At 39.1% G+C, this 16,461-nt stretch overlaps 2 protein-coding genes across 2 annotated transcripts; both read left to right on the top strand.

Annotated features, from left to right (window-relative positions):
* Window positions 1-463: 463 nt before the first annotated feature.
* On the top strand, window positions 464-2,723 carry LOC306880989 (bucky ball-like; the record flags this gene model as incomplete). The annotated part of the gene is made up of 5 exons (XM_079434782.1): window positions 464-617; window positions 695-2,197; window positions 2,273-2,371; window positions 2,503-2,613; window positions 2,692-2,723. 5 exons carry the CDS (start codon window positions 464-466, stop codon window positions 2,721-2,723), a joined length of 1,899 nt encoding a protein of 632 aa, XP_079290908.1.
* Window positions 2,724-14,470: 11,747 nt separating this feature from the next.
* On the top strand, window positions 14,471-15,735 carry LOC306881469 (E3 ubiquitin-protein ligase rnf152-like). The gene has a single exon (XM_079435587.1). It carries the CDS (start codon window positions 14,567-14,569, stop codon window positions 15,155-15,157), a length of 591 nt encoding a protein of 196 aa, XP_079291713.1. The 5' UTR covers window positions 14,471-14,566; the 3' UTR covers window positions 15,158-15,735.
* Window positions 15,736-16,461: the final 726 nt, after the last annotated feature.

Genomic DNA, 16,461 nt, shown 5'->3' with positions numbered 1-16,461 from the left:
TGATTGCATTAATGTGGGGCTCTGGAAACAAGCACGAAACCTATAAATCCGAAGTGCAAAGCTTTAACGACAGAGTTAGTCGCTCTCGCTGTATGCACATATAACGTTAAGTCCACTTTGTCACTTTCACATCTAAGGTTAGTTTTTTTTTTTTGTTGTTGCTACATTTGAACAGTATTAATAGTATGGTTGTCCATTTGTAAGTTTTCTTGGCCTTTACTGGTATTGTTTGTTTGGTCTAATCATGCTTATAAGTGTGGCACCCCACCCCGTTCTTTTTACAGTATTGCGGTGTTTTGTATCCTGTGCCGTCTTTCTCTTCACAAGAAATGGAAGGTATCTTCTCAAACCATGACCTTGCTAGCGCCTTGCTCTACTGTTTGGGCAAACAACTAGGCACAAAAACTAATGCAATACAATATAATATAGACTAATCTTGTAAATGCTTTTTTTCTTTCCAGGAATGAACAACACGTCACAATCAATGGGAGTTGGGCAACCTCACCATCCCGTAAACCACACCAGACCCTTCTTCTATGTTCAGCCACCATCTCAGCCTTATTTCATGTATCAGTGGCCCATGAATCCATATGGCCACTATGGCTTTCCAGGGCCAGGTAAGTTCAATCTTTGAGACACTGCTTATTGTAGACTTCTATTTGATTATAATAACAATTTATTTTCTTTGTTCCAGCTTTGCAGTTTGGCCGTCCCTACATGGCCCCTTATCAGTTTATGCAGTATCCTGGGTATGTGATCCCACATGCACCCATGCAGCCAATCGATTACAGAAGAATTAACCCCCACTTCCCCTCTGTTGCATCCTACGATTTGCGTGTTCGCCAGCACATTCAACACGCAGGGATGCATCGGGAGACTGCCTGTTCTGAGGTCCAAACCGATCCTAGTGATTCAGTCAACAAACTGATAGACAAAATTGAGAGTCTGAAGGCCTGTGAACAAGGTGGTGACAAGGGGCTTAACACTGTGGTCTCCTCTACTCCTGATGTAGTGCAGGGAGAGAAACTGACTGGTTTAAATGAAGACTCTAAGTTAGAGCTTGGCTCTCAGGAAGGTGAGGAACAGGTTAATCAGGTCACAAGGCCCACGACCTACAGCGACTCTGCGTATGATGGTGAATCTAGCCAGGGTAGATTGGATGAATGTGTGTTATCAGATGTGCTACCCCTTGACAGTTCTTCTGTCCATGAGGAAGAGGATGCTAATAAGGACGATGAGCAACAGTGTGTTGCTGAAGAACTGTGCTGCCAAAATGGAAAGCCAACAACCAGTGCAACTGGCAATGTGTTCTGTAGTGGTATCATAAGCACTGCTGATCCAACAGAGAACCTTGATTTGGAGAAATCAGGTGATGAGCAGGTACAGGATACTGCGTCAACTGACGCTGCTGCAGTTATGGAGCCTCTTATAAAGCTCTCTGAAGACTTTGACTTGCAGTATCAAATCCTTCGCCTGCCCTGCAATAAGACCACAACTGGCCTCAGTCTTGAACGAGAGATTGACCCACTTGTTTACTTCGATTCACCAACTTTGTTGCCTCCACAAAACTATTTGACCTCAATTGGCAGTGCATATTCTTATAGCTACTACCCTCAAGTGACCCAAGAGCGCCAGAGTGTCCTGAGTCCATCCATAGATGAGCTCTCTTCCAGAGATGAAATGTTCTCCACTGATGTGGAGGATCTCGATCTTGTTCCAGGGCATGTGTATGTTGGTGGTGGCAGGCTGGCTGAAACCAGTGACGTGCCTGTTCGCTCAAGAAAAGAGCTCTTGAGCGTGGAAAAAGCTTACCCTGTCTGCCAGAAAACCTGCGTGTGCTGCGGCTCAAGCTTACAGGACGAGGTAGGAATGTGCAAAATGGCTGACCGCAGTCATCCTGAGAGAGATGAGGTGTCTGAGCAGGACTGTGAGTATGCCCTCGACGCAGAGGTGAGGAGTAACTGCGAGTCACCGAGAGTGTCCAAGAGGAAGTGTTGCAGTAGGCATGCGCTGCCCTCTTGTGGGCATCACTGTGCGAAACACCGGCACAAGAACTTGCTGTGTGAAGGCCAAGAGAGCTGTGATCTACGTGAGCAGGCTCGTGTGCGTCCCAAAGGAGAGTGCTGTGAGGAGTATGGCTCTCTGGCTAAAGCAGATAAGAGAATTCAAAAGGGTGCTTTGTGCAGGCCTAGTGTTGGTAAGTGTTTATTTTTTTTGAATTTGCATTTTAATGCTGTCACAAGGTGGTCAGCTCATGCAGAAATATTTTTAGAACAATGGAGAGAGGGTGTTGTCTCTGACCAAGATAATTGGGTAAGCTGTGGTGCCAAACCAAGGGCTTGGAGGCAAGTTGGTGGACCTCAAGATCAAGGTAGGGCACTAATTTTTAAATGGTGGGGGAAGGGGATTTTGCCTACTTGGAAGTGTGAAGCCTTCTGAAGTAGTTGAATGCAAGCGTCATGCATGGTTGGTCTCTTAAATTTTTTTTTTTTTTTTGTAAAGTGAGAACTCCATTGAGAAGGTCGACTTGTAAGACCGTCCACCAGCAAAAGCCAAGAAGTGAATACGATGACTATGATGAGACTGACTTCACCTACTGCCAGAGAGGCAGAGGTGAGTTTTGGGTTTTAAACGAGTTAATCACCACTTTTGATTCTCCTCTTTATTTGTGCAATATCTTTGTCCCATCAGGTGCTATGAAGAAAAGGGGTACAATATACTAAACCACGATGCACTACTGTAATACTTAAATGTATTACCCGAAACTTGTGTAAAATGCACTTCACTATAAATGTACGCATGGACACTGTTCTTGACTGTATGTAACTTTAAAAAAAAAAAAGGTATGGCAGTGATGTACACCTTGCTGCATTTCCAGTGCTCAAGTTAACGTTCTATTTTGGGTGCAATGCATTCATCCTAATATAATACTGAGACTGCTCTCAGTGGACCAGGCCTTGACCTATGCCTAGAAAGCCTTTCTCATGTGGCTGGATCTGGGAGGTGTGGATCTTTTCTGGTGTGCAAGGGCTCCATCTTCGCATGGTCCAGGACTGGCCCACTGCGACCAGTTTCAAGTGTTGGGCACTGGAAGTACAGCTGGTTTAAGGGTAATGCAGGGGGGGGGAAAGGATGAGAAATAAAGTGGACTTCTTGGCAGTTCGGCCACTCTTAGTCCAGATGGGTCTTTGTTTTTATTACTGTGCTATTTTTATACATCTGTGTAATGTTGACATGCAGAAAACTCCGTCTAGCTGTACAGTGTTATGGTGTCATTAAAGCCTCAGCTTTGCACTAGACTTGTGTCCAGTGTTTTTTTTTTTTTTTTTTTTTTTTTTAATAAAAAGAATTCCCCCTCACTAGGGTGCATTTGTTTGTTTAATTTGTGGGCCAGATCATTAGTGTGGGCTTGTCATGACTCCAGCAGCTCATGGTGAACTTTAAAATAGAAACTCTAGCACTATACGTTTTTCACCACTCTCTGCCTTTGCCCAAATGTAACCTTGAACCACAAAACCAGACATAAGGGTCAAACTTTTTTTTTTTTTTTTTTTTTTTTTTAGATTGGGATTTACATATCATCTGAAAGCTGAATAAGCTTTCCATTGATGTATGGTTTGTTAGACTAGGACAATACTTGGCCGAGCTACAACTATTCGGAATCTGAGAGGGCAAAGAACATCTAAATACTGAGAAAATTGCCTTTAAAGTTGTCTAATTGAAGTTCTTAGCAATGCATATTACTAATCAAATGAAGTTTGTTTTACAGTAGGAAATTTACAAAATACCTTCATGGAATATGATCTTTGCTTAATATGCTAATGATTTTTGGCCTAAGAGAACTAGATAATTTTGACATGCAATGTATTTTTAGCTATTGCTACAAATCTACCCAAGCGACTTGAGACTGGTTTTGTGGTTCAGGGTCACACATCTATATATATACACTAAAGAGTGGCCTTTTTCTTAATCTGTAGGCCTATTTTTTGTTTTAATTCTAATTCTTTAAAGATTGTCTAGGTGATGGCTCAGTCTATTACTATGGGGTTAAAAATAGTATCCCAAATGTCACAAGCGTCTCCGATTCTCCGTCTGATTTTATATTTTAGCATTGCAATACGTTGTCACTTTGAATGACAGCTTTGACATTTAAAAAATCGGTTTGATGGCTTCCTCTAAATTTAATCTGATTTTGCCCCGAGGAATGGTAAAGAAATGGATAAACAACTTTTCATGCAATACTGTGACAATGCGCGAAATAAAAGTTTACTTCTAACAGCATTGTGAGCATCTTCAGTAGTTCATCCCTTACTTCAATTATATAAATCCCACTTTAAACGCTCAGAAAAATATGCTAAAAATTAACGGACAGTTTTTATATTTCTGCAATGTTTACTTAAACTGAGGATTATGTGATTAAGGCGATTGTTTGTTGTATTTATCGTGCAAGTCAAGTACGTATTTGTTTTGTAACAAACATAATCCACCTTCAAACGACTAAACGCTCAGACTCGAATAGCGCTGGTTAAGGGGCGTGGCAACATGATAGTGGGCTTCTCTATTGGCTGTTCTCTTCGCAGGCGTCGCTCGCTATTGGCTGCGCTGAGGGAGTAGCAGAGAGCGTTTACTGTACAGCCTTTGAAGAAGGCAGAGTGAAGTATGACAGAAGAAGCTGCTCCGCACGCGATGTTCACCGTTCGCATAGATGAAAAAAACACCTCTCGATATACAAGGTGAGTTTCCCCCCACTCTTTTCAAAGAAACAGGTGAAACTACTCGTGTTTCGTATTTGCGCATTCGGATCAAAGTTGTTCTGAGATTTTATACGCTAAGTTAAAACTCTTAAACAGAGTTTACAGCAAACAAAACCTGTTTGGATCAGTCTTTGTTCCATTGCATCGATGCATATTTGCTGCATTACGTTTCAACCGCGGTTTTACAGCCTGTAACTTTATTGGAGCACATCTGTTCAAAGCAAGTTCAGTCCCTGTACCAACCCATCAAGTTTTGTATTGTGTTTTACTGTATTTTGTTGTGTTATGCATCAGTGCAGTACGAAAGGAACCTGCTCTTTTATATTGCAGCAAGATTATTTTGGGCAGATTTCTGTCTCTGTTCCGGTTTAAGTCTTGTTTTGATTGTTTAGAAACACGCAACAATGGCCGCGTGTCAAAATATAGTGAGCTGCCTACCTAGGCAGCATTTCTGGGTGATGCTTGCTGGATACCCAGAAATGTAAGCAGCTTGCTAGATTTTGAGACGCAGCCAATGGCAACTGGTCTAAATATGCCTGTTTCTGAAAACCGACGTGCCCTGATAATGTCTTTACATGTCACACAATCCAAAATATTTGCATTTGGATATAATATCTTTATACATCCCCCAAACCTTAGCTCACAGAGTCTGTTTATGTGTCATTCAACCTCAACAGAAATGTTGATAGCGGAGATTGTTTGTCTTTACTGTGTCCTTGTGACTTAGTCAATTCCACAGATATTATCTTCCATTATCTCATCTCAGTGCTTTGCTATCAGACAACTGCTTGATCCACTCAGCATCCGAGTTGCCTTTTCTCTATACATTTGGTTTTATTATTAACATGGGTTTGTTGATGATCTGCATGTGCTTTAATCACTGTAAGAGTTCTGTTAATTTGACACCCGTTCAGACAGCATTTCAGTACAAAGTTAAATGCTTATCTGCTTCCTGTCACAAACACATCCTGCTCAGCCGAAGTTTGGTGTCTTTCATTTAAAAAATAAACCCATGAAGATCTGTGTGACTTTGCCACATAAATTGTGTCGCCCTGGGATGTTTCACATTTCTGCATTGTTTATGCAGGTTAACGTTGGAGGTGGTGAGTTGTAACCCCAACATCCCACAGGCAGCTTATGTTGCATAAAAAAGACATCAAAAATTAAAGGCCAAGAGCATGCATGAATAGCGCCCCTCCCCACCTGCTCAAGTCAGCGCATTGCCCTTGAGAAATGGCTCATGGCCTTAGTTTTTAAATGGCGTTTGTCATTTCCCCCCTTTCTCACAAATCCCCTGATTCAGCTGCATCCATCAGGTTGATGCTCCTCTATAGCGCACAGCTGACGGTTGTTATCTGCTTGTTTCATTGTCTTAGTTTTTCGAGACATTAGGATGAATATTGACCCTCAGTGAAGCTTCCACCATGGGATTCATGTTTCTTTAAAGATAAAATCGTAAAGGCATAGTTTCACATTTGATAATATCTTGTGAGGCGCATCTAGTGTACCAATCCCATTGTATTCCTTTAGTCATGCACTTGATCCTCAGTTGTTTTAAAGTAAAAATAAAAAACCCCCCACAAATTTCCAGTCCGGGTAGAAAATAAGTTAAGTGAGAGCCAGCTTGCTCAGCATAAAATGAAAGATTGATGCCAGTGCAAAAGTGAGAACTCGAAGGACATGTTCTCAAGGTTACACCTTCTCAAATATTTCATGTGATTTAGTAAATGTGCCCACAGGACGTTTAATAGATTGGCACGTTTTCTCCCCTGTGTGCCGTACCAGATTTGCTGAAGGAAATTATGCGACGTGAAATTGAGCTGGAATGGTTTTCACGGTAACTGAAATACTATGAGAAGCACACAAAGTCTCCATAACAGTGATCTGGTTGCGTTGCATCCACATTTGTTTTATTTTTGATGAACTTTTTTAATTTGTAATGACACCAGTTTGATGAGCATGAAATAACCATGTCTTCAAACAATGAACTGGTCTCATTTAGCAAAAAAAGTTTTTGTAAAGCCCCTTAGATTTATTAATTAATTAAAAGTATTCATGTCTGTTAGTCTCTAAAGCGTTCTATGAGATTGCTGTAAGGCGTTTTGATTGGAAGTCCCAAAGAGAAGGGAAATATTTCCGCTTCTCTATCACAAGATAATGTGCACCTAATAACGGATAAGCCCTCTGGGGCGCTCGTCCATTCATGCTACAATAGCAGGCTTAATTGCATTATTAATTATTTTTCTCCTCAAGGGATGAAGTGGAATTATACGTATATGAGCAATTACTTCCATGGTATAAACCTTTGAACTTTAAAGAGAAGAGCGCAATGCGATAACTGTTTTGTTTTGCATGTCACGGTCACATGAGCAAATTATTATGTCATGGCTGTAAGTGTAACAATAGGAAGTCTGGAGTGAGGCTTATTCTGAAAATGTGGCCACAAGTCATTTAACTTTAACTTAGTCACTTGATAAGTGTTCATTCTTTTCTCAGGTGATTGACGTGTAGTACTGGCACACTTCATTTCGCCTTGAGTATTTCTCCCTTAGTGACAAGCATTGAGCCAAGCAATTAAAATGCATATTAGCTGTACAGTACCTGAAGGAAACAAATGCCCTCGAATAAATTTTAGATGAGGTTAGGAAATATTTTTAATCTCTGAACTGGTTAAGGTCAGAAGGAAGCTTGAGTGCTGGAGGGGTTTTGAACTCCCATTCATTGGTCAGCTTCATGCATGCTAATAGTCATGTGTCATGCAGGTTTCAGAAATTATGTCTATGGGCTCAACTAAACTAGGTCACATTTTGCTGTTGCTTGTAAGGGGAAGTTTTTCATCCAGTGAAAATTTGTACTCTCATTGTGTGGCCATATAAGTGGATTACACTGCCCATTGAGTAAAACAGCATTTTATGGAAATAAAGCAACCCTGATTACAAGGTTGTATTGTTACCAGAAAACAGTAATAATGTGTTTTATTATAAATATTAAACCGTATATTTGAAGACAAATCAAACACAAATAGAAGAGGGATATAAAGCAGAGGAAAAAAGCAGAACAAAAGAGCACAAAGGACACAGGTCAGCAGTCAGGAGAGGAGGAGTACTAGATGTGTCATTGGCAAAGTATCCTCCTTATGATCATGTGTTTCGGAATAACTTGTCTTACATAGACTGAGGTGCACAAAGTGATAAGTATTTCTCAGGAAAAACATGTTTTTTTTGTTTTCTTTTTTCTTCATGTTGCATCAACATGTATGTATCATACAGGAAAAATGTTTCCATTCTGCAAAAAAAAAAAAAAAATTATATGTGTGCGCGTGCGTGTGTACACTCACCGGCCACTTTATTAGGTACACCTGTTCAATTGCTTGGTAACACAAATGGCTAATCAGCAACTCAATGCGTTTAGGCATCTAGATGTGGTGAAAACAACTTGCTGAAGTTCAAACCGAGCATCAGAATGGGGAAGAAAGGGGATTTAAGTGATTTTGAACGTGGAATGGTTGTTGGTGCCAGACGGGCTGGTCTGAGTATTTCAAAAACTGCTGATCTGCTGGGATTTTCACGCACAACCATCTCTAGGGTTTACAGAGAATGGTCCGAAAAAGAGAAAATATCCAGTGAGCGGCAGTTGTGTGGACGAAAATGCCTTGTTGATGTCAGAGGTCAGAGGAGAATGGGCAGACTGGTTAGAGATGATAGAAAGGCAACAGTAACTCAAATAACCACTCGTTACAACCAAGGTATGCAGAATACCATCTCTGAACGCACAACACGTCGAACCCTGAAGCAGATGGGCTACAGCAGCAGAAGACCACACCGGGTGCCGCTCCTGTCAGCTAAAAACAGGAAACGGAGGCTACAATTCGCACAGGCTCACCAAAATTGGACAATAGAAGATTGGAAAAACGTTGCCTGGTCTGATGAGTCTTGATTTCTGCTGCAACATTCAGATGGTAGGGTCAGAATTAGGCGTAAAGAACATGAAAGCATGGATCCATCCTGCCTTGTCTCAACGGTTCAGGTTGGTGGTGGTGGTGGTGTAATGGTGTGGGGGATATTTTCTTGGCACACTTTGGGCCCCTTAGTACCAATTGAGCATTGTTGAAATGCCACAACCTACTTGAGTATTGTTGCTGACCATGTCCATCCCTTTATGACTACAGTGTACCCATCTTCTGATGGCTACTTCCAGCAGGATAATCCACCATGTCTCAAATCATCTCAGACTGGTTTCTTGAACATGACAATGAGTTCACTTTACTCAAATTGCCTCCACAGTCACCAGATCTCAATCCAATAGAGCACCTTTGGGATGTGGTGGAATGGGAGATTCGCATCATGGATGTGCAGCCGACAAATCTGCAGCAACTGTGTGACGCTATCATGTCAATATGGACCAAAATCTCTGAGGAATGTTTCCAACACCAGTTCTGAAGGCAAAAGGGGGTCCAACCCGGTACTAGCAAGGTGTACCTAATAAAGTGGCCAGTGAGCGTATGTATATGTATATATAATTTTTTTTTCTGGCTGAAATATTTCAAATCTATGCTAAATGTATGTTGTTAACGGTGCAAATTTTTCAAACTGAAATGATTTTAAACTTTCAAATGCCAAAATATATTACAAAATATAGCTTCTTCAAGTGGTAGAAAGTATGTTTACAGTCTTTAACCCTCTGGTTGTGTTCGGACTCCGGTCACGCCTTTTGTGTTACCGGTCAAAAATGACCGGACTCCAAACAATTGCTTATAAATCTGTCATTATGCTATATTATCACCAAATATTGCATTCAATCTTTTTGTCAACTTGTTTTCTTTCATTTAGGACTGGTTTTGTGTTTCTATTTGCTTCTGATTAATCGTAAGCCTCATTTATCTGAGAGTAGGTACCTAATTTTTTGGGTAAAAAAAACATTTTTTATGAATAATTTTCACAATATTAAACAAAAAATTATGAAAATTTGCACTGTTTCTCACACTAGTGTACTTTAATGTTTAATCAGGAAGTTTGCTTTTAAATGCTTTTATTTTGTACAAAATTGCAAAAAGTCACACTCGTGGTGTTCCCGGTCAAAAATGACCGGACTCCGAGCAACTGCTTATAAATCTGTCATTATGCTATATTATCACCAAATATTGGATTCATTCTTTTTGTCAACTTGTTTTCTTTCATTTAGGACTGGTTTTGTGTTTCTATTTGCTTCTGATTAATCGTAGGCCTCATTTATCTGAAAGTAGGTACCTCATTTTTTGAGTGAAAAAAATATTTTTTTATGAATAATTTTCACAATATGAGAGAAAAAATAACGAAAATTTGCACTGTTTCTCACACTAGTGTGCTTTAATGTTTAATCAAGAAGTTTGCTTTTAAATGCTTTTATTTTGTACAAAATTGCAAAAAGTCACACTCGTGGTGTTCCCGGTCAAAAATGACCGGACTCCAAACAACTGCTTATAAATCTGTCATTATGCTATATTATCACCAAATATTGGATTCAATCTTTTTGTCAACTTGTTTTCTTTCATTTAGGACTGGTTTTGTGTTTCTATTTGCATCTGATTAATCGTAGGCCTCATTTATCTGAAAGTAGGTACCTCATTTTTTGAGTGAAAAAATAATTTTTTATGAATAATTTTCACAATATGAGAGAAATTATGAAAATTTGCACTGTTTCTCACACTAGTGTACTTTAATGTTTAATCAAGAAGTTTGCTTTTAAATGCTTTTATTTTGTACAAAATTGCACAAAGTAACACTTGTCAAAAATGGCCGGCCATTGAAAGTGAATGGGGAAGAATGAAAGAAACAACTAGTGTTCAGGAGCATGTTGTGCTTGCAAACATAAATGCCTTGGACCAGTGCGTGCATGTATACTCATGCTATCACACACACACACACACACACACACACACATCTATGCATACAAACTATTGTATTACACTTATTTCATCCTACCCTGAACTGTATGCAATATGCTTTTATGAATCTCATATTATAACTCTCTCTCTCTCACACACACACACACACACAATGCACACAAATGCTCAAACTGCCTTGTCTTTGGCCTGCATTGACTTTTTTTCCATCCCTCGACCAGAACGTTACATCAACTTCAGCTGGGTCCTCAAAATCAGAAGATTGCTTCTTTTCAGTTGTTGCAAGGTTTTCAGCTTGTCCAGTGATATTTTTATCTTCCAATATATCTTGTAATGCATCGTCACTGTAAAATTCTTCTTCAGTTGTCTTTTCCTCGTGTAAATGACAAGCAAGGCACTGTGAGGCATTTGTATGCTCTAGCATTTAATTGTAAACTTTCGTTTACTCTGAGAGAACATGAAAGCCTCTAAACATATTGTCATAATGTTTTGTCTAGTACGGAACCGCTTAGAGCTCATGGTGGTGGAAAGATTTCGGGGTGGGAGGAAAAAAATATTTTTCAAATCTTTTGCGTTCCCTCACAAAACTTTGCGTTCGCTCGCAAAACAAAGAAAGCAAACATCTTTGCGAGAGAACGCAAACATCTTTGCTAGAGAACACAAAGTTTTGCGAGAGAACGCAAACATCTTTGCGAGAGAACGCAAACATCTTTGCGAGAGAACACAAAGTTTTGCGAGAGAACGCAAACATCTTTGCGAGAGAACACAAAGTTTTGCGAGAGAACGCAAACATCTTTGAGAGAGAACGCAAACATCTTTGAGAGAGAACGCAAACATCTTTGCGAGAGAACGCAAACATCTTTGCGAGAGAACGCAAACATCTTTGCGAGAGAACACAAAGTTTTGCGAGAGAACGCAAACATCTTTGCGAGAGAACGCAAAGTTTTGCGAGAGAACGCAAACATCTTTGCGAGAGAACGCAAACATCTTTGCGAGAGAACGCAATGTTTTGCGAGGGAACGCAAACATCTTTGCGAGAGAACGCAAACATCTTTGCTAGAGAACGCAAAGTTTTGCGAGAGAACGCAAACATCTTTGCGAGAGAACGCAAACATCTTTGCGAGAGAACGCAATGTTTTGCGAGGGAACGCAAACATCTTTGCGAGGGAACGCAAACATCTTTGCGAGAGAACGCAAAAGATTTGAAAAATATTTTTTCACCCACCCCGAAATCTTTCCACCACCATGAGCTCTAAGGGGCTCCGTAGTCTAGAATATGTGGTGAAAGAAAAGATTATTTTTGAGGTCAATGCAGGCTAAAGACAAGGCAGTCTGAGCGTGTGTGTGTGTGTGTGTGTGTGTGTGAGAGAGAGAGAGAGAGAGAGATCCTTTTTTATTCATAAAAGGATATTGCATGCAGTTCAGGGTAGGATGAAATAGGTGTAATAAAATAGTTTGTATGCATGGATGGATGGGTGTGTGTGTGTGTGTGCGCGTGCGTGTGTGCGCATGTGTGTGTGTGATAGCTTGAGTATAAATGCATCCACACATGCAAAGGTCCAAGGTCTTTGTTTGCAAGCACAACATGCTCCTGAACACTAGTTGTTTCTTTCATTCTTCCCCATTCACTTTCAATGGCCGGCCATTTTTGACAAGTGTTACTTTGTGCAATTTTGTACAAAATAAAAGCATTTAAAAGCAAACTTCTTGATTAAACATTAAAGTACACTAGTGTGAGAAACAGTGCATATTTTCATAATTTTTTCTCTCATATTGTGAAAATTATTCATAAAAAATGCTTTTTTCACTCAAAAAATTAGGTGCCTACTTTCAGATAAATGAGGCCTACGATTAATCAGAAGCAAATAGAAACACAAAACCAGTCCTAAATGAAAGAAAACAAGTTGACAAAAAGATTGAATCCAATATTTGGTGATAATATAGCATAATGACAGATTTATAAGCAGTTGTTCGGAGTCCGGTCATTTTTGACCGGGAACACCACGAGTGTGACTTTTTGCAATTTTGTACAAAATAAAAGCATTTAAAAGCAAACTTCCTGATTAAACATTAAAGTACACTAGTGTGAGAAACAGTGCAAATTTTTATAATTTTTTGTTTAATATTGTGAAAATTATTCATAAAAAATAATTTTTTCACTCAAAAAATTAGGTGCCTACTCTCAGATAAATGAGGCTTACGATTAATCAGAAGCAAATAGAAACACAAAACCAGTCCTAAATGAAAGAAAACAAGTTGACAAAAAGATTGAATCCAATATTTAGTGATAATATAGCATAATGACAGATTTATAAGCAGTTGTTCGGAGTCCGGTCATTTTTGACCGGGAACACCACGAGTGTGACTTTTTGCAATTTTGTACAAAATAAAAGCATTTAAAAGCAAACTTCCTGATTAAACATTAAAGTACACTAGTGTGAGAAACAGTGCAAATTTTTATAATTTTTTGTTTAATATTGTGAAAATTATTCATAAAAAATAATTTTTTCACTCAAAAAATTAGGTGCCTACTCTCAGATAAATGAGGCTTACGATTAATCAGAAGCAAATAGAAACACAAAACCAGTCCTAAATGAAAGAAAACAAGTTGACAAAAAGAATGAATCCAATATTTGGTGATAATATAGCATAATGACAGATTTATAAGCAGTTGTTCGGAGTCCGGTCATTTTTGACCGGGAACACAACGAGTGTGACTAGGTGAAATAAAACCCACAAAAAATTACGAAAATTCTAAAAAAATTTATGAGAAATACTTGTACCCTATGTGCGCAAAGTCAGTAAGTTTGAGTCCAATGCGATTAACGTTAACTAGTATTTTCAGGAAAAAGAAAAAAAAATTCTTGTCAATTTGACCCGAACACAACCAGAGGGTTAAATACATTTTTAGCAGATGCAAAATGTGTTTTTAAAATTGTGAATTTTAAATTCACCAGTTTGTGAATTACAGCACACTAGTTTTCAGCATTTGTTCATATTTTCTTTTTCACAAAATATTGTTGCATATTCCTAAACTTACCTCATGATATGATACACTTTACCAATAAAATGGAGCAAATTTGTTTATTAATTGGTCAAGACCTATTCTGTGGCTATACATTATAGATGCATTCTTCTATTTTAAAATCTAAAATTAAAAAATATGAAATATTGAGAAGTTTTAGTTCACCTTTTAATTTCTTCTCGTTTGGGGCACAACTTAAGAACCGGCACATTTAACACCATTCTGCCTCCTTTAAGAATGGATGAATTGTAAATCTGTTAAGTGACTACTACTTTTTTTCTACTTCTATATTATCATGTATTTTCCCTTATTTTACAGAGTTATTTCATCGTTAGATGGGGAAGGATATTCCTGTGGACAGCTTTGATTTTCAACTGCTCATTGAATGATTTGAAACCTTGTTTGGATCTATACTAAACCCATGGTAAGAATCACTGTGTGAAGTTATCAAGTCATTTCACAAAATGATAGAATTAATCACAGATAATTATCCAATTAAGCTGTTTTGTTTTCGGCTCTCATACACTATTTAGCCTCAGCATTCTTCACCATCGTTGTTGGCTTAGGGTGACTGTGTCAGTCCTAATCCCTGCTGATTTGTTTACTTATCCAGGACGTCTACCTCTAAGTCAAGCCTGACAAGAATTTAGATCCAGCTCACAGTTAGCGCATAATAAGTTAACCCCTCTGCCTGCATGTGTATGTGCCAAAACATATCCCCTGGATTAAATTCTTGACAGTCTGTTTTGATGCAGCATATTTGTCTCTCTTCAACAGGCAGAGCCAGACGTGGATTAAAGCACTGACTGCCCCATCAACACCGAGTGGTTGACAGAAGTGCATTAGCGATACAAATCGGCAAGAATACCATCATTAAAGCAACCGAAGAGCCCTGTTTTAAGGACGATGGACACCTTGTCCCAGAACTCCAGGCTTGAGTGCCAAATCTGTTTCAACTACTTCAGCCAACGGCGCCGTCCCAAACTCCTGCACTGCCAACATACCTGCTGCTCCGTTTGTCTGAGCCAGATGCGGCTCAGCCAGAGAGAGCTCCGCTGTCCTTGGTGTCGTTGTGTGACGCAGATCCCTGGCGGACTTTCGGTCTCCCATCTTCCAGAAGACCCGGAAGTACTTTCCATTATCAGTCTGTCTCACTCTTCCGAACACACTCCCATCTTTATACACTTACCCAACAGCGGCTGCTATCTGCTGCCCGTCCCTCTGGACACAGATGAGGCGTTGCTTCCCGGACAGCCAGCGTGCCGATTTGGCCCAAAAAGTGTTGGGGTGTTAAATGTCTCTGATGGTGGGAGCCTCATGCTGGGGGACGACACGGGTGAGGAGGGGATGGAGGAGGAGGTGGCGGTTAAGACCACGGCTTGGACCGGGGTTTGCACTGTGCTACTGGTGGCACTCCTTTTGATTTTTCTGCTGGGGATCGTGTTGCATAACATGTTCTGCGTGTCCAAACGCTTCACTATTATTTCCTGTGGATGAGACTGATTCATCAGATTTACTTGTAAAGGATCAACCATTATGGTTTGGAATATTTATGTGATTTCAGATGTGATTGTGATTATGTACATCACATATCTATGGTGACTAATATATATGGTAGATGAGCAGAAGGGAATGAAAGAAGTCAAGGGCACAATCTATGCAATTGGTGGTATTTCAAAAGTCTGTAAAAGCCCTGATTCGTTCATTCGTAGGGAATTGTTCAGTTAATGTGCAGAAATGTCATTAAAGAATCTAGCAGTATTGACTCCATGCATTTGCATGTCTTGTATGTACCTGAGGGAAATTAACTTGGTCTTTAATACTACAGTAGAGTTGTGTGTTATTGACAGTCTGTAGGAGTTGAAATGTAGAAATGAAATTACATGTTGCTACATAGCTGCACTGCCTTTAAATGTTTTTTCTTTGCTGTATTTGATTGCTGTATGTTTTAAGGTGTTTCAACTGAGCAGTTTCTGTAAAATGCCACAAATCAAATGGTTTTTATTGATGACAAACTGTTACTTTTTTCACTAATGGGTTTTGACTTTGCCTATGATTAAATGTGTGAAAACATCAGTCTCCGATTGATTTGTGTGACATAATTTATACTTCACTCAAACCAAATGAATATTAATATAAGAACATTTTGACTCTACTACATGCTGCACAAATACATACGGGGCCAGTAAGATTGTCTTGGAAAGAAATTAATACTTTTATTCAGCAAAGATGCATTAAATTGACAGTGAAGACTTTTACATTGATGAAAAAATTTAATAAATTGTTCTTTTAAACTCTATTCATCAAAGAGTCCTGCCTAAATAAAAACAACATATTATAGTTTCCACAAAAATATAGTTTTCAACATTGATAATAAGAAATGTTCCTAAGGACCAAATCAGCATATTAGAATGATTTCTGAAGTATCATGTGACATTGAAGACTGGAGTACTGACTGCTGAAAATTTAGCTTTGCCATCACAGGAATAAATTGTTTCTTAAAAATAGATTAAGATAGAAAACAGTTATTTTAAATTGTAATACTATTTCATAATAATCCCGTTTCTATTGTATTTTTGATCAAATAAATGCAGCCTTCTTCATGTGACTTCTTCCAGATACTTAATGTTTTTTACTGACCCCAATGTTAGTGTTTGTCACAGATGCATGTTCCCCGCATATTATGTTATCAGCAAATTGTTGGACATTAAATTAAAGCGATAGTTCACCCCAAAATTAAAGTTCATTGTCGGAACACAGATTAAGATATTTTTGATGAAATCCGTGAGCTTTCTCACCCT

The sequence above is a fragment of the Barbus barbus genome, assembly GCF_936440315.1.
Source record: "Barbus barbus genome assembly, chromosome: 15".
In the NCBI taxonomy this organism is placed as follows: Eukaryota; Metazoa; Chordata; class Actinopteri; order Cypriniformes; family Cyprinidae; genus Barbus; species Barbus barbus.
Note: the sequence above shows the minus strand (reverse complement) of the source record. Positions and strands in the feature narration are given on the sequence as shown.